This window comes from Scyliorhinus canicula, chromosome 2 (genome assembly GCF_902713615.1).
Source record: "Scyliorhinus canicula chromosome 2, sScyCan1.1, whole genome shotgun sequence".
In the NCBI taxonomy this organism is placed as follows: Eukaryota; Metazoa; Chordata; class Chondrichthyes; order Carcharhiniformes; family Scyliorhinidae; genus Scyliorhinus; species Scyliorhinus canicula.
In genome coordinates, this window is record NC_052147.1 from 228454262 (window position 1) to 228478202 (window position 23941).

At 41.6% G+C, this 23941-nt stretch overlaps 1 protein-coding gene across 14 annotated transcripts in view; it reads left to right on the forward strand.

The window, feature by feature from the left end:
• The window catches only part of scn1laa (sodium channel, voltage-gated, type I-like, alpha), a 379612-nt gene that overhangs the window by 246282 nt on the left and 109389 nt on the right, over nucleotides 1-23941 (forward strand). For all 14 annotated transcript variants that reach the window (XM_038789700.1, XM_038789708.1, XM_038789701.1 and 11 more), the window contains one exon: nucleotides 4812-4932. In XM_038789700.1, coding sequence (XP_038645628.1) covers nucleotides 4812-4932 — 121 coding nt within the window. The remainder of the gene's footprint in view (nucleotides 1-4811; nucleotides 4933-23941) is intronic.

Genomic DNA, 23941 nt, shown 5'->3' on the forward strand with positions numbered 1-23941 from the left:
GCCCCATGTCTGTAAATACTGGAGATGTATGAGATTTAAAATTGAGGATGACACTAAGGCCTCTTGGAGCAGAGGAGAAAGCCCGTCAGAGGATTAGTTTGGGCCTTGCCTATGCCGCCCCTGATTGAGATGTGGAGTTCCAGCTCCAGAGATCCCCAGCCTGCTGCAGGGATTCTGCCCCTGTTGAGTTAGTGGCTTTCACATGTGTCAGGGGTCACTCCACTGGCAGCAAAATGGCGGTGAGGCAGCAAAATCGCTGACATTGGGACCTCAATCATCTTAACTGGCTTCTTGCCTCCGTGGTATAGGCAACTGAACTGATCCTGGAAATCCATGGCCAATAACAGACCCATGGACAGGACAGATTCTGCCTTGCATTTCACTAAGATGTGGCTCCCCTCTATATTTCCAGCCCCTCCAGTTCCAACTCTGTCTCGACAGGGCTGGGAAAATCAAGTCCAAGGTTTCCTGTATGAAAGGTGTGTAACTCGCAAGTTTCAATAAATGATTAAACCTTTTGCATGACATTATGGATAGATTTTCATGGAGTCGGAAACCAGAATCTAGGATTTCCACCTCCATTCCCAGGACATCCAATTTTTGTTAAAGCGTGATAAGGCTGCAGGTTGGTGCGGGATGTAAAGTCGCACCCTGCACTCCATTGCAAGGATAGACATTGCCTGGCTCTCTGAAATATTTGTGGAGTGGGACCAGCTTTTCAATGAGTTGTTGTTCACGGTTCTTCAGATGTGTCATGAATCAAATCCGGATGGCAGAGCATTTTAAAAGACAAGTTCAAAAGGTCTTATCCATGTCCCCCATACCAACCTTTGCCCCTCCATCCACTCCATTGGCCACTCATGACCCTATTCCAATCTATATCTCCTCCATCGAACCCAAATGGCCTCTCATAACCTCCATGTCAACCTCTGTACCTCGGTCCATCCTAAATGGCCCCTCATGCCCACCATAATAACATGTGAACCTCCACCCACCCCCCAATTGCCCCGTATACCCTGTGTGCCAGCCTCTGGCATTTGAATGGTCATTTACCCAGTATACTTAGTATAGAACCAATTAACCCCATAGTAACTATGTCACATTATTGTCACTTGGCACCTCTTTATCTTGTGTAAATAAACCGTGAGAAAGTGGTCTAAGAAAGAAAGCTGTCAATCAAGCAATATTTTCCTCTGGGTGTCACTGTTACAACAGACTAATGGATGCCTGGACTCTTAGACTTGCTTTATTATGCATTCTTTGCTGATTTCTGTTTACTGTAACTGGGACAAAGTCCTAGAGTGTTAAGGCCAACTCCCCCTACGCACCTCCATGGTCATAATCCAGCCATTTCTGTGAGAAGATTGAAAATATTTATATAAGACATATTGTGGCTTTTGGTCACTGTTACATATAGCTTATCTAGGAAAACAAAATACATAAATTTGAATTAAGTACTCAAAATATCTGTCAAGTGTTAACAAAAAAACAAATACTATTAACACAAATAATATTTTTACTAAAATGGTGCAGATACAATACATCTTACCATTGTTAGTGACATATTCTTAAGTTTCTGGGAAAACAAACATTTATAAAAATAACTCTATGTATATTTGGGTAAGAATTTCAGCTGAACTATTTTCTGATTAAACATAGAGCTTGTAACTTATTCCCATCATCATTGAAAGTTTGAAGCATCTTTTAAGTCCATATGGGTTAACCTGTGTGATATTACCATAGGGATCTGAGCAATGGACTTAGCTGAGCACATTAGGAGTGTTGCAATTGTAAAGATGTGTTTTGTGTTATTCATTTCTAGCCTGAGTGTTCTTCATTTTCTTTGTTAATGACTAACAATAAAGTTCACAAAAGGTGTGATCCCTTCTGCCGCCTATCTAGCCTAACATATCTGGTTATTATTACAGCTCTATGCCAGAAGCAGACCAGTTTTCATTGAGAAGAGAATTGTAAGACCAATTTGTTGTACATGAAACCTAATGACTACTCATTGCTGTAAAATTTAAATGTAAAAATTAAACAATGGCTAAAAATTATTAAGTCTCTTTATCCACCTAAATAACATGATTTTTTTTTGTATTTTCTTTTTTCCTCTGATCATCCAGCACTTTAAACATCAGATGACTTTAAGTTCAGCATTAGCTTCTTGCATTTTTTAAATAAACTCTTGTTTCAGCTCACCCACTGTATACAATCCACAGCATATTTGATGCATTTCTACTTGCGTTTATACATTTTTTAAAAATTAAAAGTAAAAATAGTGTTGATCATGTATGCAAGGTTTAAGATTTGCAACAAGAAATCTTACTATTTTAACCATTCTGTAGGAAAACAGTTGGGAAGCTGAATCAGAATCCCAAAGCTGGCAGAGGATTTCTAAGTTGATTCATTTGGCCAAAACTGAAGGCAAAAGTCTAGTGAAATTAACATGCAGAATACTAATACACTATTTGGCTAGTGCCAACTTAAACTGCATATTTTGCACTTTTGACATAGGCAATGTAAGTGAACTAAAGTTACAGAATCATCTGATTTGATGGTGCAGAAAAATAAACTACAATGTTTTTCGCACATGGAGCTTCAGATTACCTATACTTAGTAGTACTTGATGGAATGATGCATGCAGTGCTGGTAATCTAAAGACATTGTGGTTCAGTGAGTTTTTGTCTGACCGAACATGAGTAAATGTGCACCCGACTTAGATCAAGGAAAGTTAACACTTCTGAATCATTTTTTCATTAGAATTATTGTACCTAGGTCAGTGTCACTGCCAGTTAAAAATGAATTACGGATCTACTTCTTTTTCTAAACATAATTTCTAACCCTCTTAACAGGAAGTCAAACTTCCACGAAAAGCATTTTGCAAAAATGCTCTGAACAGGAATTTGTTTGTTCCTGTTTTAATTGATTCAAAATTTTGGGCAAAGAAGTAAACAGATCTCAGTCACCAGCTTGAAATAGATTAACGTTTAAGATATGAACGATACATTGCTTTCTTAAACAAAAACAAACCATATAGTGATTGACAGTTTAAAGAGCAGGCTTGAAATTATTGGTGCGACAATCCTTAAAAGAAGGTAAAATATCTTATTCTCTCTTTGTAAGAATTATCAATTTCACCTGCAGTGTGTTACAATAAGTGCAATCAGAATGTAATTACGGAGAATCTCCCTTGAGTCACAATATATTTTAATAGGCGACTGAATTTGAGTACTTTCATGTTTTTCGTTTTTTGAGTTTGGTATAATATTCAAGTCACTAAAATGTCCTTCCGTTTACCAGAACATCATCAAAAATACTTATGGTCAAACACACTGATGTCTGGAAATACTTTGCTGTACTTTGCTCCCACATGTCACTGTGATTGGCAGCCAATACATGTTAACAAACTGGTTCAAAAAATTATAAGTTAGGTGGATATCATTTAAAATAAACCCTTCCTTATTCAGTCTCAGATTAAAATGCAGTTTTTGATAGAATGCACTGCTTTGAGCCCATTCAGACTGCTTTCTGCTATTATATTGTGGAATATTACAGCTATAACGCTTACTGAGGCTTTGGTTATGAAACTGAGAGACATTGATAGGTACTACTGATGGAGACTGAAGAGTAAGAAGGCACAAAGTTATTGTGGTTGACTAAGGTGCATGGCTAAGTTTGAACGGTTGCATTTGCAATGAAATTCCTTGTTGCAAATAGAGGATTCTTACCACAGCAATGAATGGAGGGAGGAATCTGCATGTGGATCAAACTTGTCTAACTTGCTTTTAAGTGGAGTGACTTATAATTTCTATAAAAAAGCCTTAAAGGCCTTATTCCAGCTCAGCTGAGAAATCAAAATAGTGGCACTGTCCTTAATTTAATTTTGAGGAACTTATTTGTTGTAAAAGAAAAATACATAGTTGTTAATTTTAATTGAGAATCAGGTAGAACTTTTAAAGAAACATGTTTTTAATTTTATAATATTAAATAAGAACCTTCTGTATTTGCCTGCTTACATCATCTTTTTACTTAGTTTGTCAGGGCAGCCATGAATGCTGTAATAGTTGAATTTGTGCAAAATATCTTGCAGCCCAGACTACATAAATGGAATGCCGAGCTACTAACCCTCATATTTCAGAGTAGTACCCAGACTTGTTCACATGTTGGCATACAGATAATTAGTTTGTGACGTTACAAAAGCTATAAAAGAATTTAATTGGCAGATGACTTTAACTTTGTACAAGAAAAACATCAGAGTCTGCAGATAGAGTTTACAGGAATATGCACTTTCTATAAAACTCCAGAGCAAGAATGTGTACCACTTTGATCCATGAGTGCTGCTGCCCTAGTTCATCCATTTTAGTAGCAAACAAAAGTTTTAAAATGTGCAACAATTTTCCTAAAGCTAATGTACTGATCTTCCTTTCTGATGCTCAGAAATTGCAGAAGCTTGGAATCCTTACAGACTGAATGGTAAAGTGTATTTTCATGTCAATGAAGATTACACCTGGAGTGTTGGATTAAATGTATATTTTGATAAATATATCATGCCTTCTTTAGAAGTGGCAAAAATATTATTTTGAATGTAATGGATATGTATATCAGTTTACTTTATGCATGTATGCACATGCAATTTCATGGTAATAAAAGCTTTACACCAGTCATTTCAACTTATTTCAGTATAATTGCGTAAAAGAAATCTCGACAACATCAAATCTACTGCTCAGAGGCTGTTATTACCTGCTTGGCTGTTAGGTACTCAAGTGACCTATCCTGATAAATAGCATATATCTGGGCTTATTTGACAGAAACTGACTGAAAGCAGCTCATCTGAAGGGAGCACAGTTGACAGGGATCCACCTGGAGAGGGAGAATTACCAGAAGAAATACCAGAAGAATCCATGGAACCTGAAGCATGCTTTACTGAAGGTATTTATTTGTGTTTCTGATAACAACTAAAGCTATTCAAGTGCTCGGTTTTTATTACTGTTTGCATCTGTGCCCATTGACAAAATTACCAAGAATATACACTGCAATGCCTTGCATATTTATTCTACTTTTAGCCAGAATCTGAAAGGATTTTAGTCTAACTTTGTGGTGTAGTATAATTATGTATCATGGTGACCAATAGTGAAGGTAACCACTGATACTAATAGAAGTTTCATATCAAACTTATATCGTGCAGATTTCAATGATCTGCAACATATACAAAATCACAAGATTTAAAAAAATAAATTTATGGGCATTGCTGTCAAGCCCAGCATTTATTGCCAATCGCTGGTTGCCCTTCAGAAGGTGGTGGTGAGTTGCCTTCTTAAATTGTTGCAGTGCCTCAGGTGTAGGCATACCTATTACCTGTTAGGGAGCAAATTCCAGGATTTTGACCCAGCGACAGTAAAGGAATGGTGATATAATTCCACGCCAGGATGGTAATGACTTGGAGGGAAACTTCTAGGTGGTGGTATTCCCAGGTATCTGCTGACCTTGTAAATCTAGATGGTGGTGGTCATGGGTTTGGAAGGAGTTGTCTAAGGAACCTTGATGAGTTGCTGCAGTGGATCTTGTAGATGGTACACACAGCTGCTATTGCTCGTCGGTGGTGGAAGGATTGAATGTTTGTGGAAAGCGGACTAATCAGTGGGTTGCTTTGTCCTGGATGGCGTGGAGTGGCTTGAGTGTTGTTGGAGATGCACTCATCCAGGCAAGTGGACAATGTTCCATTACACTCCTGACTTGTGCCTTGTGGATAGTATACAGGCTTTGGGGAGTCAGGAGGTGAGTTACCCGCCATAGGATTCCTAGCTTTTGACCTGCTCTGGTAGCCACAATATTTATATGGCTAGTCCAGTTCAGTTTCTGGTCAATGGGTCTCTCTCACTCTCTCCCCCCCCCTCCAACGCCCCACCCGGCAGGATGTTGATAGTGGGAGATTCAGCAATGGTAATGCCATTGAATGTCATGGTGTGATGGTTAGATCCTCTCTTGTTGCAGGTGGTCATTGTCTGGCACTTGTGTTGCGCGAATGTTACTTGCCACTTGTCAGCCAAAACTTGGATACTGTCCAGGTCTTGTTGCATCTGGACAGAGAATGCTTCAGTATCTGAGGAGTCACGAATAGTTCTGAACATTGTGCAGTCATCAATGAACATCCCCACTTCTGACCTTATGGTACAAGGAAGGCAGCTGAAAATGGATAGACCTGGGACACTAGCATGTCATCAGCTTTTTTGTCCCATGTTTGAACCAAGGCTGTAATGGGGTCAGGAGCTGAGTGACCCTGGCATAACCCAAACTGAGCATCGGTGAGCAGTTTATTGCTGAGTGAATGCCACTTGGCAGTGCTATTGATGATCGCATCCATCACTTTACTAATGATCGAGAATAAACTGATGGGGTGGTAATTGGTTCGGTTGGATTTTTCATGTTTCTTATGTATCAGATGTACCTGGGCAATTTTGCATATTGCCGGGTAGATGCCAGTTACGAGAGAGAGCACGTACATAGGCCCAAATCCAACAAAAGGAGGAAAAACACATCAACTGCAATTTGTGATGACTTAGTATGGTGGGAGCAAACCGCGCATGTGAGAGAACTGTCCAGCAAGGGGGGACTGAGTGCCACAACTGTGGAAAAATGCTGAAAACCTGTAAAAAGAAGAAGAAAATTTAAAGAGAGTCGCATAGAAGAAGTGTAAAAACAACAAGCAAAGGTACTAACCCTCCTGGTCAAGGTAAATTATACTGAAAACAAGTATTGGACTATTAAACTCAAAAGTGAATGGATACCCCACAGAGTTTAAACTAGATTCGGGAGCAATGGTTTCTGGTTTTAGCTCAGGCAGATTACATTGCAACCCTCCTCGGTCGAAGTACAATGCCCCAGTGGGACAACTTTAAAAGTCAGCGGTCAACTCATGACAAAGCTGAAATATAAAGACTGAGAAAGCCTCATACATCCCTGTCATTGAAAATCAGGAGTGTTCTCTGCTAAGCAGAAAGGCATGCCTAAAACTGAAATCAATCTATTCTTGATGAAAATTACAGCTGTATATTTAATATGAATTTCCAATTGACTTTTTACCAGTCTCCAAATTTTCCCGACCTGTCTGCAACAATGCTCGCAGCTGTTGGCACCATAAAATCCCCTTCCCATGTTGTTTAAAAGGCCTGCCTCTGTCCTCTGCTTCTTTTCCCAGTTATTTTGTTCAATATTAGGCCCTCCAGCCCTCACTGCCCCATCACCATCCATCCTTCATGTCCCATCAATGCCAGCTCATGCAACCCCAGGCCCCTCTGCTTATCCCTAATGATCCCTCATAACCTCCATGCTAGCCCTTGTCCCACCATCCACCCTCAATGGCCCCTTGTATCCTCCATGCCAACTCATAACATTTCTGGACAGAACCAGTGAACCTCATTGTAAAAAAAGCCTGTGTGTGAAAGTTTAAAAGCAACCACTGAAAATATTTTTAAAAACTTATTATTACAATCCTATGGAAATGTCTAATAGCCAGACCTTTAAAGTGTGAACAGCAGAAATATAAGCATTTATGTGCACCCGCTTCAACAAACTAATGTAGGTTTGGGCTATTATGCAGATTAAGTGCCATGAACCACAAAGTCAGGCCAGCTTCTCAAAATTGCAGGAGTCTAAGACATGCGTACCTCTGCAATGGAACTTGCCAGAATAGAATGGCAGGGTGCATGCCCGCTACCAACACCCTTCTCCTGAGCTATTGAAAATTAGGGATGCAAAGAATAGTTAGGCCACACATGGAGTATAGTGTTCAATTCTGGTCGCCACACTACCAGAAGGATGTGGAGGCTTTAGAGAGGGTGCCGAAGAGATTTACCAGGATATTCCCTGGTATGGAGGACATTAGCTATGAGGAGCGGTTGAATAAACTCGGTTTGTTCTCACTGGAACGATGGAGGTTGAGGGGCAACCTGATAGAGGTCTACAAAATTATGAGGGGCATAGACAGAGTGGATAGTCAGAGATTTTTTCCCAGGGTAGAGGGGTCAATTACTAGGGAGCATAGGTTTAAGGTGCAAGGGGCAAGGTTTAGAGGAGATGTACAAGGCAAGTTTTTTACATAGAGGGTAGTAGGTGCCTGGAACTCGCTGCCAGAGGAGGTGGTGGAAGCAGGGACGATAGTAACATTTAAGGGGCATCTTGACAAATACATGAATAGGATGGGAATAGAGGTATACAGACCCAGGAAGTGTAGAAGATTTTAGTTTAGACGGGCAGCATGGTCGGCACAGGCTTGGAGAGCCGAAGGGCCTGTCCCTGTGCTGTACTTTTCTTTGTTCTTGGTTCTTTGTATGGAGTGGGAATCCTGAATTCGGGTTCAGTCAGTGATTTTAATGGTCCGTGGAATCTCGCCGACTCCATGAAAATCCAGCCCATTGAGTTTGATCAGTAAAATGCAAGTAATGTCATGACTCAAATATGCTGATACAATTTACAGCATCTGTCGGAGACCTGTGCACAGCAAAATAGCATTTTAATTTCAAGAGCCTGCCCAGGCGGCACGGTAGCACATTGGTGCGGCAGAAAATAAATCAGGAGATAGAAAAGGCATGTGAAAACGGCAATATTACAATAATCATGGTGGACTGGGAAAGTCAGGTTGGGAGTGGATCCCAAGAAAAAGAATTTGCAGAATGTCTAAGAGATGGTTTTTTTGGAGCAGCTTGTGACAGAGCCCACGAGGGAACAGGCAATTCTGGATTTGGTGATGTGTAATGAGGCAGACTTGATTAGGGAACTTAAGGTGACGGAACCCTTAGGGAGCAGTGACCACAATATGATAGAATTTATCCTGCAGTTTGAGAAGGAGAAGCTGCAATCAGATGTAACAGTATTACAATTAAACAAAGGTAAATACAAAGACATGAGGGAGGAGCTGGCCAGAGTTGATTGGAAAAGGAGCCTAGCAGAGAAGACAGTGGAACAGCAATAGCAGGAGTTTTTGGAGGTTATTAGGGAGGCACAACAAAAATTCATCCCAAGGAGGAGGAAACTTGCTGAGGTGAGGACAAGGCATGGCTGACGAGGGATGTGAAGGACAGCATAAAAGCTAAAGAAAATGCAAACAAAGTGGCAAAGATTAGTGGGAAGCCAGATGATTGGGAAGTCTTTAAAAGCGAGCAGAGGACAACTAAAAAGCAATAAGGGGGGAGGAGATGAAGTATGAGTACAAGCTAGCTAGTAATATAAAGGAAGATTGGAAGAGTTTTTTTCCAATATATAAAAGGTAAGAGAGAGGCAAAAATAGACATTGCACCACTGGAGAACGTGGCTGGAGAAGTAAGAATAGGAAACAAAGAAATGGCAGACGAACTGAATAGTTACTTTGCATCATTTTTCACGGTGGAAGACACCAGTAGGATGCCAGAGCTCCAGGAGAACCGGGAGGCAGAGGCGAGTTCAGTGACCATTACTAAGGAGACGGTTCTGGGGAAACTGAAAGGTTTGAAGGTGGATAAGTCACCTAGACCGGATGGACTACACCCAGGGTCCAAAAAGAGATAGCTGAGGAAATTGTGGAGGCATTGGTGATGATCTTTCAGGAATCACTGGATGCAGGAAGGGTCCCAGAGGACTGGAAAGTGGCCAATGTAACACCACTGTTTAAGAAGGTAGGGAGGCAGAAGATGGGAAATTATAGGCTGGTTAACCTGACTTCGGTCATTGGTCAGATTTTAGAGTCTGTTATTAAAGATAAGATCGCAAAGTACTTGCAAGTGCATGGTAAAATAGGACTTAGTCAGCACGGCTTTGTCAAAGGGAGGTTGTGTCTTTGAGGAGATAACAAGGAAGATAGACAAAGGAGAACCAGTTGATGTGATTTATTTAGATTTACAGAAAGCCTTTGACAAGGTGCCGCATAGGATGCAAGCATCCCCCCCCCCCCCCCCCCCCCCCCCCCCCCCACCCCACCAAATCACAAGACCTCCTCAACGAGCGATGAGGTTGACAAGGAGGAGCAGGCAGAGGACGTTTAAGTCTCTTTGGCTCTGGCAGGTCATCATGGAGCTGATGTGCCAATCAGTTGCTGTATACCATGCTAGAGAATGATATTATGGCAGATAATTGTCAGAAGGTGATTGGACTACGGAGTCGGCGTGTGAGAATTCAGAGGCCTGCATCTCCATTTCGAAGTCGGAAGACACAACGTTGGGCATGTCAACATTGAGTTGGCACAGCAGGCTGGTCTGGCAGTGGAGTCAGAGGATCCAGGACATGCTTCTTTCGAGATGCTTCACGAGGAAATAACCTCCATGAGCGAATGTGATCGAAGTGCCGTCTCATTAGTTTCCCCCGGACCTGAACTTTGTAAGAGACTGGTTCCGTTTGATGGACGACAATCTGAGAGAGCCAGTGAGCACCCTTGTTGAAGTTACGAACGAACACCGCGTCATCAGGTGCAAAGTGTTGAAGAGGCTGTTGTCAGGGGCATTGAATTTTTCAGCAAGGTAAAGTTTTTCATTCTGATAACTGTAAGAAACATTGAGGCCTGCTTTTCCCCTTCAGTCTCATTCACAACAAAAAGCTGTTCCTTTTGCTGTGTATAAACTACAATGGTCCATCGTAGTTGGATCAGAAAAATTCCAAAGGTCCTAACAATGGTGATCCCATCCTCGTCACCATTTCAAGAATTTTGTCACGCGCAAACAATTTTGGAATACAAGCAGAAACACCCACATTTGATTCTGAACAGAACTGCCCGCCAAAACAGGAAGGCCCCTTGTATTCATTTCTGCACATAAAGGAAATAAATCAGGAACTCTACCTGTAACACCGTACTGGCAGGTTTCGAATTAGCAGTTCTTTTTAACTAAAATGTCTTTTTACAAAAGCATAAACTTTAGACATAAATATCACATCCACAAAATATTTTGTTTATCTCTATATAGATAGTTATATTTGAACCCGCATTTGGTACATATTTGATAATAAAATATTTGGTATTAACAAATTTTATTATTCATAAACCTCATTGGAAAGAAAGACATTTGATCACTTTAGCTGTATTTATAAAGATTATGATAGAACAGGAGGATGACATTTCTCTTGTATGTAATTCTCTGAGATAACATGCTGTGCCTGTTCATGTCATTATTTATATGTTTCAGTTGACCTACTTTTGCAGCGATGCAGAATGTGTCGTTTTTCATAGCGTCTAGAAATAACTTGAGGTGAAGAACATTGCTGATTTTAAAATACAGTAGATAATTGTAAACTTAGAACTTGGAAAATATTGAAAATATTCATATGGAGAAATGTTTAATTAAATAACATAGCAAAGAAGCCACAGTGAAAATAATCAAGCAAACTGTCATTCATATACCTTGATGATAAAACAAATACTTCACAGAAATTCTTACGCATGTTTTAGCCTTCCAGTTAATTGATAATATTTGTTATCGTATGTGCACACCTGTATTGGAATTAGCTGTCTGGTTTCAGTTCATCTGAGACAGTGAGTCAGCCATTCAGGGACAGACTGTTCAGGGAGCCATTTTCTGCCCACATTCCCTCAAGGGTTTTACAACATTTTGTTCAACTGAATAACTGGAAAAGCTGGATGATTAGAAAGAGTCCATCAGTGAGGTGGCGCATATCATCCTTCAAGGGCTGTAAATTAGCTACAGAAGCTGCACATGGGACTGCAAAAAGAAGACTGGATCACCAATGGGAAGCAACTGAAAGCTGATTGTTATACATTTGTTGGGCTACTTATTTTTAAATGCAAAAATCAAGTTGATTAAAGTCGTGAACTAGCCTTTTGTCATATTGTTTTATTTTTTGGCCATTATTTCTACAAAAAAGATTTTGAAAAAAATAGCTATTTTCCATTGTTTCTCAAATAAAGTATACCAACACAGGATGTTTTATTCAAGTGTACTTTGATGAAAGCTGTTAATATTTTCGTGGACATTCTATTTCCTCCAAGGAATGCAAATCCATTCTAGATAATTAAAAAATACCTTTCATCTACAGTGTGCTCGGATCTCCAGTCTGAATCTGTGGTAACAATAGGCTGAAATAAGCTTTCCCTTCTGCTTGTGAACAGGAGTTGCAGGTGTTTGGCCAGAAAAGGGTATACATTTCATTAGGATCTAAATGGAAAGCACAGAGGAAAATTGAAACTTAATTAAGTTTGTGGGCTGCAATATTCAATAGGACCAGAAATCGGATGGGGATCAGCATTTGATGCTGTGTACTCATTTACATGATTGTTGTGTTCGGCTGCATGCCTGGACGGGGAGCACGAAATTGTAAAAAGGCCATTGCTTCCAAAAACTACTCTGAACTACTTAAAATTGTCCTGCACCTCTTAAAAAGCGAGATGAATTCTGACTGGAGCAGATGCTGAAATTGGTTATCGGAGATATGTAAGTGAAAAAAATTCTGAACTAAAGTACAGCATGGCAGAGAGCCATCTTCTACTCTATCTCGGGGCACTATCCATAAGCGTCTAGATACGAGGTAAAATAACGTTTCCAGAAATAGGCTTGATCTGATGGCGACCTTTCAGTGTGGCTACATGAGCTGTGATTAGACACTTGGTACACAGACATCATGTGCTACTGGTGCTGAGGTTCTGTTTGTTTCCGGTATTGTAATGGATGGGGTCTAGCCATGTTATTAGCAAATGCTACATTCAGTTGGATCATGCCATATCACATGATTCTTGTGGGAGGGTTTGTGCACCCTTGACCAAGACTCCTTCAGGTAGTGGTCCACATATAACATCCAGGAGGCCCTGCAGAAAAAGAGATTCTGGCTTCTGTTAGATGGTTCCCTATACAGACTTGTTCAAGTCAATTTGGAAGAATCAATCTCATCATTAGAACTTACAAACAAGCTCAAAGTTACAGTATAGTTGGTGGTGAGGAAGGTGTTCCCTCAGATCCTTCCTGCCATCTCAACACATGGTGGGGAAGAAATGGTTACACACCTTCTGAAATGAGCCACTGCAAAGCAAGTCTGGAAAGAGGTGCAGCATTGTTTGTCAAGGATCAGCCCAGGCAACTCCGTATGACTTAGTGCTATATGGGCAGTTCTCAGGGATATACACCAAGACAAACATCAACTGCTGCTGATGAAACCACAACATGGTGAAAGATGCTCTTTGGTCCGCCGAAGACTTGCTGTTCTTCCAGTGCAAAGAGCTTTTTTGGGGAGGCGGTGGCGTAGTGGTACTGTCACTGGACTAGTAAACTAGAGACCCAGAGTAATGCTCTGGGGATCCAGGTTCAAATCCCACCACTGCAGATGGTGAAATTTGAATTCAATAAAACAAATCTGGAATAAAAAATCTAATGATGCCCATGAAACCATTGTCGATTGTCGCTGAAACCCATCTGGTTCACTAGTGTCCTTTAGGGAAGGAAATCTGTCGTCCTTACCTGGTCTGGCCTACGTGTGACTCCAGACCCACAGCAAGATTATTGACTCTTAACTGCCTCCTCAAAGGCTATTAGGGATGGGCAATAAAAGCTGGCACTGCCTGCAACGCCTACAACCCATGAACCAATAAAAAAAACTGAGTGTTGCTGACAGGCGAATTCCAGGATCCAGGGCTATGTGCTGAGGGACATGTGAAAGCATGGGACAACCAGCACAGAGGCTCAATGGGGGAAAGGCCACTTTCTACCTCCCATCTTAGTATAGGGAGGAGCTGGAACCCTTGTTTAACTTCTTGAGCTCCCTGTACCAGAGAATGATTGACATGAAGTTTGAATGCATTTTTTAAATTAACCTGCAATGGCAAGTGTGTACTGAGACATCTCATGCACCATATTGAAGTTAAATGAAGTTGATCTATATTCCACTTTCTGTAATGTCAAATTTAAACTGTTATGTAAAGTACTTTTACCAATTTTATGGATCAAGTACATTTTGTGGGGAAAGAACAACTTGGCAGAAAATGGGCTGAAAGAATTTCTAACAGTACATTAGAGGTTTTCACTGAGGTGCAGAGAAGAAGACACAGGGGGAAATTGGGCAGCAGCAGACCCTCAAGACAAACGCTCAGAATGTGGAGATGCCGGCGTTGGGGTGAGCACAGTAAGAAGTCTTACAACACCAGGTTAAAGTACAACAGGTTTGTTTCAAACCCGAGCTTTTGGAGCACTGCTCCTTCCTCAGGTGAATCTCCATTTACCTGAGGAAGGAGCAGTGCTCCGAAAGCTCGTGTTTGAAACAAACCTGTTGGACTTTAACCTGGTGTTGTAAAACTTCTTACTGTGCCCAAAATTAATAGACAGTATAATAGAAATAGGAAGTAAGGGAACCAACAGGAAGGTCCTTACATTATTTATTGTGAGGGGAATTGGTTGCAAAAGTTGGGAGGTTATGCTTCAATTGTACAGGGCATTTCTCAGGCCACATCTGGAGTATTGTGCACAGTATTGGTCTCCTTATTTAAAGAAATACATAAATGTGTTAGAAGCAGTTCAAAGGTTTAGTAGACTAGTAGCTGGAATGGAGGAAGGTTGGACAGGTGAAATTTGTATCCGCTAGAATTTAGAAGAAATTAAGAAATGACTTGATCGTAACCTTTATGGCCTGAAGAGGTATTGACAGGTTGGATGTGAAGAGTACGTTTCCTCTTGTCAGAGAATCTAGAACTAGGGGGTCAGTGTTTTAAAAAAAGGGATCGCTCCTACAAAACGGAATTGAGAAGAAATATTTTATCTGAGGAGCATGAGTCTCTGGAATTCTCTTCTTCAAAAAGCAATGTAAACAGAATCTTTGAATATTTTTAAGGCAGAGCTAGATAGATGCTTGATTAACAAGGGGGGGTGAAAGGTTTTCAGAGTAGGCAGGAATGCGGGGTTGAGATGGTAATCAGATCGGTCATGATTTTATTGAATGGCGGAGAAGACACGAGGGGCCAAGTGGCCTCTTGCTCCTAATTTGTATGTTCGTATGTATGTTCAATCACTAACACACTGAAAAGCTGTTTAAATGTCCCAGCTTTTCAGTGTATTCGTGAACAAAAAGTACTACAGCTGGTGCCATTAAAAGGGAAGTGCCTTGTCTTCCCCTGATGATTCAGTGCTGCGACGAATGAAATAAAAATCGCTTATTGTCACAAGTAGGCTTCAATGAAGTTACTGTGAAAAGCGCCTAGTCACCACTATACAGTCAATGGAAGAGTCCTGGGGAAAATTGATGTACAGAGAGATCTGGGAGTTCAAGTCCATTGTACCCTGAAGGTGGCAACGCAGGTCGATAGAGTGGTCAAGAAGGCATACAGCATGCTTGCCTTCATCGGACGGGGTATTGAGTACAAGAGTCGGCAAGCCATGTTACAGTTGTATAGGACTTTGGTTAGGCCACATTTGGAATACTGCGTGCAGTTCTGGCCGCCACATTACCAGAAGGATGTGGATGCTAGAGAGGGTGCAGGATGTTGCCTGGTATGGAGAGTGCTAGCTATGAAGAAAGGTTGAGTAGATTAGGATTGTTTTCATTGGAAAGATGGAGGTTGAGGGGGGGACCTGATTGAGGTCTACAAAATTATGAGAGGTATGGACAGGGTGGATAGCAACATGCTTTTTCCAAGAGTGGGGGTGTCAATTACAAGGAGTCACGATTTCAAGGTGAGAGGGGGAAAGTTTAAGGGAGATGTGCGTGGAAAGTTTTTTACGCAGAGGGTGGTAGGTGCCTGGAACGTTTTGCCAGCAGAGGTGGTAGAGGCGGGCACGATAGCATCATTTAAGATGCATCTAGACAGATATATGAACGGGCGGGGAACAGAGGGAAGTCGATCCTTGGAAAATAGGCGACAGGTTTAGATAAAGGATCTGGATCGGTGCAGGCTGGGAGGGCCGAAGGGCCTGTTCCTGTGCTGTAATTTTCTTTGTTCTTTGTTTTGTTTTTAACTCAGTAACAAGCAAAAGGAGTCAATCAGCAATGAATCTGAAGGTAGTTGATGATCCTTGAAATATCACTGGTTGGAGGTCCTCCCTAAGGTTCTTTATCAGCAGTTCTGCAAGGTTGAGAGAGGTCATGAATAAGAACATACAGGTCAAAAATGACACTGCTGGTGTTAAATCAGCATTACATGTTGTCTGGCATCAAGATATTTAGACTCTGCATATTCCTGGGCCATTCTCCCTGCTGTTGCACTAACATCCGCACCAAAAGGCTGCCCAGCATGGGCAGTGCCAGAAGTGTGCACTCATGCCTCAGGTGATATTTTGCATCCGAAACGGCACCAAATATTTGGGGACTATGGAGCTATACTATCTTTCAAACAAAGTAAAATAATTTAACTGCGCAGTGAACTGCAGACAAGTTGTACTGATTGAGCGAATTGAGTTTGGCAAAGCTGGTGTTATGCATGCTCACTTGCTGTGGAATGAAACAGCTTAATGATTCATATATTATTTTGTCTTTCCATGTGGTTTCTCCGTCTGTATTCTGAGAGATTGAAGTATCAGGTGTGAGAAAGGTATTATTGGAGTCATAAAGTCATTTTGCCCTCAGAGGCCATTCGTCCCATCGGGTTCATGTCAGCTCTATGTAGAACAATTCATTCAGCCTCTGTTCTATCCTCATAGACTTGCAAGTTTATTTCTTTCAAGTGTCCATCCAATTTCCATTTTAAATCATCATCTTAATTCCTACTCGGGATATCACTGTGGTTAGCAGTTGCTTCACTGCGCCAGGGTTCCAGGTTTGATTCCCGGCTTGGGTCAGCGTCTGTGCGGAGTCTGCACGTTCTCCCCGTGTCTGTGTGGGTTTCCTCAGGGATCTCCGGTTTCCTCCCACAGTCCAAAGATGTGCAGGTTAGGTGGATTTGCAATGATAAATTGACCTTTGTGTCCAAAAAAGGTTAGGTAGGGTGACTGGGTTACAAGGATGGGGTGGAGGCATGGCTTAATTAGGGTGCTCTGTCCAAGGGCTAGTGCAGACTTGATCAGCTGAATTGCCTCCTTCTGCACTGTAAATTCTATGATTCTATTTATTTTCATAAATTAAGAGTAATCAATTCTATTTTTTTCCAATTAAGGGGCAATTTAGCCAATCCACCTACCCTGCACATCTTTGGGTTGTGGGGGTGAAACACATGCAGACATGGGGAGAATGTAATTCTATGATACTCCCCTTCTGTGTACTGAGCTCCAGTTCATTACCACTCACTACAATTTATTACGCTCCTAGATCAGATCCCAACAGTGGTTAGGAGACCAGACTGAAACCCCAATATTTTATTTTATTTCGTAAGTCTGCGGACAGAATGTTTCACTCCAAGAGTGATTACACAAAGAAATAGGGATATGGTATTTTAAAACAAAACTATATTATTAACAAACTATTAAACTTTTTAAAATCACACCCGAAAGTAGCTTATAATTACCCTTTAAACACTACTACTCAACACCATAAATACAATACTCTTAATTACTATCTTTATTCCCATTTACACAACAAGAAAGGGATAAAACATACAGCTCCCAAACCATCCCACATCCCGAATGGCACAGCTTTATACTTGTTTTCCAGAGCAGATTTTGCTCCTGTCAGAACCCCTGCAGACTCAGGCTGGATGTCTTCAAAAAGTTGTTTCAACTGGTTTGTTTCAGCTTTTCCCTTGTCCTCAGAGAAGTCTGCATTGCTTTAAATATTATTACTTTTGTTTAACGGTCCTATTGTGAGAGCAAAATAATTTATTTGTTGTCTAAAGGGGTAGCCAAATTAGAACTCAACTCAAAAAACTTCCTCAAAGTGTCTGAATACCTTAGCTCCACCCAGCAATGATCTCACCTGCCCAAGCTGAAAACAAATTAACTGCCCAGGGTGTCCCCCTCGTCAAACAACATTGCATTAGCCCAGGCTTTTTACTCTGGTCAATTTCACCTCTGGTTCTTAAAAGTTTTCTGATCTTGAAAAACAAGATTCTTTTGAGACATGACTACTGCAGTCAAACACACTCGAAACCTAAACTCTAGGAACAGCTTCTTCCCCACAGCTACTGGACTTCTCAACGACTCTCCCTGGGACTGATCTGTTCCGTGTAAGAACACTATTCACGATGCCTTATGCTTCTCTTGCTCATGTATTTGCTTTGTTTGGCCCCTTGTTCCGCACTCTTAACCCATCACTTTGTCGATGTACCATTTGCCAATGTACTCTGTCAATTATTCTATTTTATCTACTATGTACATACTGTGTATGTTCCATTGGCCGCAGAAAAATACTTTTCACTGTACATGTGACAATAAATCAAATCAAATCAAACCCAAGGCTTTCAAATCTCAAATTGCCAAATATCTAGGGCGGGATTCTCACAACGGGAGCCTAAGTGCTCGGGGGAACACTCGGGGACTCTCTCACCAGGGTGGGAGGGGGCCTCCGATGGTGTCTGTCCTGCAATCGTGGGCCCACAAAAACCGGAGTATTTTACTCCGGCGTCGGCACCCGTTCCCAGACCCCATTCTGGGGCCTCCGTGGGGCTGGCAGAGGCGTGGCACGATTTGAAGGAGCAGAGCCTTGGCGCAGCATTGGAGACCCGGCGCCACGTAAAAGACGCGCCGCTTTGGGTCCCGCGCAAGCGCAGTTGGGCAGGCGCCAACTAGCGCATGCGCAGTGGCCGTCCTCCCCCAGGCCACCCCGCTCAAAAATTGCGCAGGGATATAACATTGCTGGTGGAGGAAAGGAGGCCCGCCGACAGGGAGGCCGGCCCGCAGATTTGTGGGCCCACGATTGCAGGACAGACACCATCGGAGGCCCCCTCTCATCCTGGTGAGAGAGTCCCCTGAGTGTTCCCCAGAGTTCCCCCCGGCTGCGACCAGGGGTGAGTGGCGCCGACGGGACTCTGTCATGTCGGAGCGGTCGCTCGGCCCATCCGAGCCGGAGAGTTACAGCGACCCGCGGCCAGCGCCGCATCAAACGCGCCGCCACAAATGGCGGCGATTCTCCGCACCTCGAAGGATCGCGTGCCAGCGTCAGGATGTCGTGGCGTGGTTGCTCCGCTTCTCCGGTCCAGCGCAGGGCTCGGAGAATCGCCTCCCACTACAGTCCAAAATCCCACATTCATCACAAATTAAGTTTTTCCACACATCTCCACTGTATATCTTGCCCAAAAGTATAAATCTCTGCCCCCTGCATCCAGTACTTTTACTATCAGCAAATGGGAACGGCTTTTCTTTGTCTACCTGATCTAAGCCTGTTTAATCTAATAAACCTTTATCAAATCTCCCCATAATCTTCTTTGCTCCAAGGAAAACAACACCAAGGCCATGGAAAGATTTGATAAAAGGGCATGAATTTTAAAATTAATATCTTGTTACAGTCTGAGCCAATATAAGACAGTGAACACAGGGATGAAAGGGGAATGGGACTTGGTGTGAGTTACAACATGCATAACAGGGTTTTGAAGACGTCCACTGAGGGTAAAATGTGGGAGACCAGCCAGCAGTGTGTTGGCGTGGCCGAGTCTAGAGCTAACTAAGACATAATTGAGGACTTCAACAACAGATGAGTTGAGATGGAGTGAAGTCCGGTGATGTTAGCTCGGTGAAAATGGGTAATCTTAATCATGGCATGAGTGTGAAACCAGAAGCTTATCTTGTAATCAGATGTAATACCACGGTTACAAACAGACTGTCCTTAATCTCAGATTGTTGCCAGAAAAGAGGTGATGTCAGTGGCTAGGGAATAGAGTTTGGAGCTGAACTTAAAGACAATGGATGGAATATTACGGCTACAACACAGCGGGGGTAATAAAATTCGGTGGGCCGTTCAAAACTTCCATTGACTTCAAAAACAGAATATCTCACTAGTGGGAGAGGCAGTAAAATTCCATCTAATGGATTCAGTCTTCACAATATTGAATTGAATGAAACATGTGCTCAACATAACATCCCTGCTTTTGAACTCAAAACCTCTATTTATGAAGCCCAAGATAACTTATGCTTTGCTAACTACTCTCGCAACATATCTTGCCACCTTCAAAGATCTAAAGAAACACAGAAAATAAGAGCAGGAGGAGGCAATTTAGCCCTTCAAGTCTGCTCCTCCATTGATTATGATCATGGCTGATCATTCAGCCTGATAGCCTAACCCCCCCCCCCCCCCCCCATATCCTTTGATTTACTTTGTCCCAAGTATCTAATTGCTTCTTGAAAACATAAAATGTTTTGGCCTCAACTACTTTCTGTGGTAATGAATTCCACAGGCCGACCACTCTCTGGGTGAAAACATTTCTCCTCATCTCTGTCCTCAATGGGCTACCCGTATCCTCAGACAGTGACCCATGGTTTGGAACCAACCCCCCCCCCCCCCCCCCCCCCCCCCCGCCCCAAGCAGGAGCATAATTCCTGCATCTGCCCTTTGTTAGACTTTTAGCTGTATAACGAGTCAAAGGTTCTGCTCCTTTTCCACAAACACCTTTCTTTTACTTTAACAGACTCTGCACAAAACTCTATCATCACATCACCTGGCCCAAAGGCCACCTGAAGCCCTTTTACATATCAGTGTCAATTATTGGATACTGAACGTAAGTTAGACAACTAATTGGAATGTCTCTTAACCCATTACTTAACAGTCTCCCCTTTCTTGGAGAAAAAAAAACTTAGGTGAAAACAAAATTACAAGAAACTCAAAAATACACATGCAATTTTCCTCCTTTTTTTTCATTTTGGAAGAAACAAAAACAGTCACAGAAACAGGTTCCCTTCATTAACAATATCCAAAAGTTTCTGTGAACTAGCCCCTCTTTGTAAAACAGTCTGACAATTGATAGCTACTGTCGACCCATTTAATCTTTGCTGTTTCCCCCCTGTCCAACATCTGCTTCAAACTTGCGATGTCTATCTGTAACCTTTTTTCATTGACACTTTTTGCAGAGTGCACATTTTCCCACAGGGATTTATTGTCAATGTGACATTCAATAGGTATATTACCCAAATCCCCTAATCCCAAAATTTCTGTCAATATCTGAGATATATAAAAGGCCATATCCACCGCCTCGACAAGGCTTAACTTCTCAGCAGCCAAAATGCTTTTGACCACTCTCCTTATTTTCTTTGTTTCCCACACAAGAGGGCAACATTTACCATTGTTCCCCAATAAAAAAAATTATAAAACCTCCTGCGCTTGAAACCCCATCACATAAATTTGCACAGGACGCATCACTGTAAACTGAGTTTCAATGCCTAAGGTCACCTAAAACCGGGAACCTCAAAACACACTTGTGCATTTTTAGTTTGAGCAATGCTTTATTTGCTCTTATCATGTCTTCCACTTTGGGGTCATTTATTTTTGTACTCAACTCTAAGACATCAAAACTCACGTCCGGTCTCGTCTGTCTACCTAATCAATTCAGTTGCCCAATTAAACTTCGCAGTTGCTCTTTTTCCATCTTTAAAACCATTGCTTCTTTTTGTGAAACCCGGCCACGACTAATTGCTATTGGGCTGATGCTTTCCAAATAAGATTGCTGACGTAAAGTTGCCCCTAACTTAGTCTGTCCGATTTGCAGTCCAAGATATTTAAATTCACCAGAAGCCTGACTTCCAACCCTGAATTATTTCCTCAAACCAGAGATTACAATAGCTTCAAAATCACTAGTCCCACCCCACAAAAAAATCATTGACATGCATCATAAAGGTACCAGAAAGATTTCCTTTATAGTGCCAGTAAAACATTGCCAGATCTGCTTTCAATTGGCAACAGCCTAACTTTAACAAAACTGACCTTACCGAAAAATACCAGACTCTAGACTCATCATTTAATCCATTTGTTCAACTTCCAGAGTACCCCTTCTGTGTTAGCTGCCTCTGTAGGAGGACGGAGAAAAATGTTTCTCTGGAGCTGATGCCCCTGCAAAAAGGCAGCTTTTAGATCTATAGATTTGCATTCCCATGCCGTTGTGGCTAAGGGAGCCAAGAAGATCTTTAAAGTAACCTTTCCTGCCTCAGGTGAATCTAACCTTAAATCTTGATCTTCTAAGTTTTCTTCAAAACTCCTTGCCACAAGCCTGGCCTTTGCCATATATGTTTCATCTAGAAGAACATTTTCCGTGCAAATCCATCTATTTGTCCTCTATCCGGTACGTCTGTGTATACCCCAAATTCACTCCAACTATGCAGTTCTTGCTGTTTGGCATCTTTGATAACTTTTTCATCTAATTTATTGGAAGCCATCAAAATCTCACGTGCATGTGGGCTTCTACTCCTATTAGTATTCGTAGTCTTACTCATGTTCCGAGACCTTGATAAACTATGTTCTCTCTCCCGCCTGTTATCTTGTTCTGTAATGTTGCTGCTTGATCTTTCCCTTCTGCTGTGAGATGTCCTTTCAATAGTTCTTGACCTTTTCCTGCGGACCTGTTCTCTATCCAATGTACTATCTGAACTGGCACTGTGTTTCTGTGCCCTCCATTTTTGAACTTTGTGTTCCCAATCCATTGTTTTGACTCCCTCCCCTGAATGCTGTACATTCAACCAATGTTTATACTTTCCAGTGGCCATCTCTGCTCTACTAATAACAGTTGCATCCTTCCATTGACTAGACCCTTCAGGCAAGTATTTCACTTTTGTACCAACTTTTGGCAGTTGTCCTTTCGGTAAAATGGCCTGTTCTAATTCATCAGAAGTGTTGTGTTCCTCTACAGAAACCCTGCCTATATCAGTTAACTGGTCTTCATAGTTCTGTAACACATGCGTACCAGATGATCCTGGTTCCTCGTCATGTCTGTCTGCCTTGTCTAAATTTGAAAATGTGTAATCTGTATCCATTATCCTTGATGAATGTACCCTGACAGTTTGATTGCCATGTTGCAAAATAATTGTTTTGCAATCTATGCCTATGATCTTCCTTGGGCCTTTCCATTCATTAAAATTATCTCTCTTATAGTATACTATGTCTCCTTGCTGAAAAACGATATTTGATGGCCGTACATTATGCCTTAAAGCTCTGCGAATTCTTTCAGAGACTTCTGCTTCCAAAAAAAGCTTTTTTACTGCTATGTAATGCATTTAAATGCTCAGCAAAGGCAGACCTAATTGTAGTCCCTTCCCAAGCTGGAGGCTGATCATCCAAAATGGACGGAATTTTAGGATTTGTACCAAATACTAATTGATAGGGACTATATCCCCCAACCATCTGTAATGAATTCTTTGCATGTACTGCCCATGCTAAAACTGAATTTAGCTTGCAATTCGGTCGATCTGACAAAACTTTCCAGAGCATGTCATTGATTATTGCATGGTTTCTTTCACACACACCATTACTAAATAGGCTTTCCGCAGGGTATTCGTAACTGTGATATTCACGTTTTCACACATATCCCTAAACTCATCATAAGCAAATTCTCCCCCATTGTCCGTAAGGAATTTTTCCGGTGGGCCCAATCCTGTCCCTATCCATTTTTCCACGATTTGATCCAGAATTACTCTTTTCTTTACTTCGTACAATCGTTGATTGACTAAATCTGGTTGCTAAATCGACAAAATGCAAAATAAATATATTATTGGCTTTATCCCAGATCTTAAGGTCCATGGCCACAATGTTGTTAAAATCGCTAGCCAAAGGTAGGGTTACTATTGGTCGTGCTGGTGTCTTTCTGTACTTCCTACAAACTTCACAGTGACACTAACCTGTTCTTTCAGTGTAGTACAGTCTTCAACCCTTACCCCTGCAACTTTTAATAAATGTTTTAGCCTCCGAGGAGACGGATGCGCAAATTGTCTCTGCAGTTTTAATACAACAAGCTTTTTATCAGCTAAAGTCCCATTTTCAACTGCCATTAACACATCCTGAACAACTGTACTTGAAGTATTATTTGTCAGTAATGGAATACAATAGTGTCCCGACTGTGTAAATTGTAAGTTCACCGTCTTTCCAAAAACTGTTGCCTTATCCTGTTGCATATCCAGTTACATGTGTGCTTTCTTCATCGACG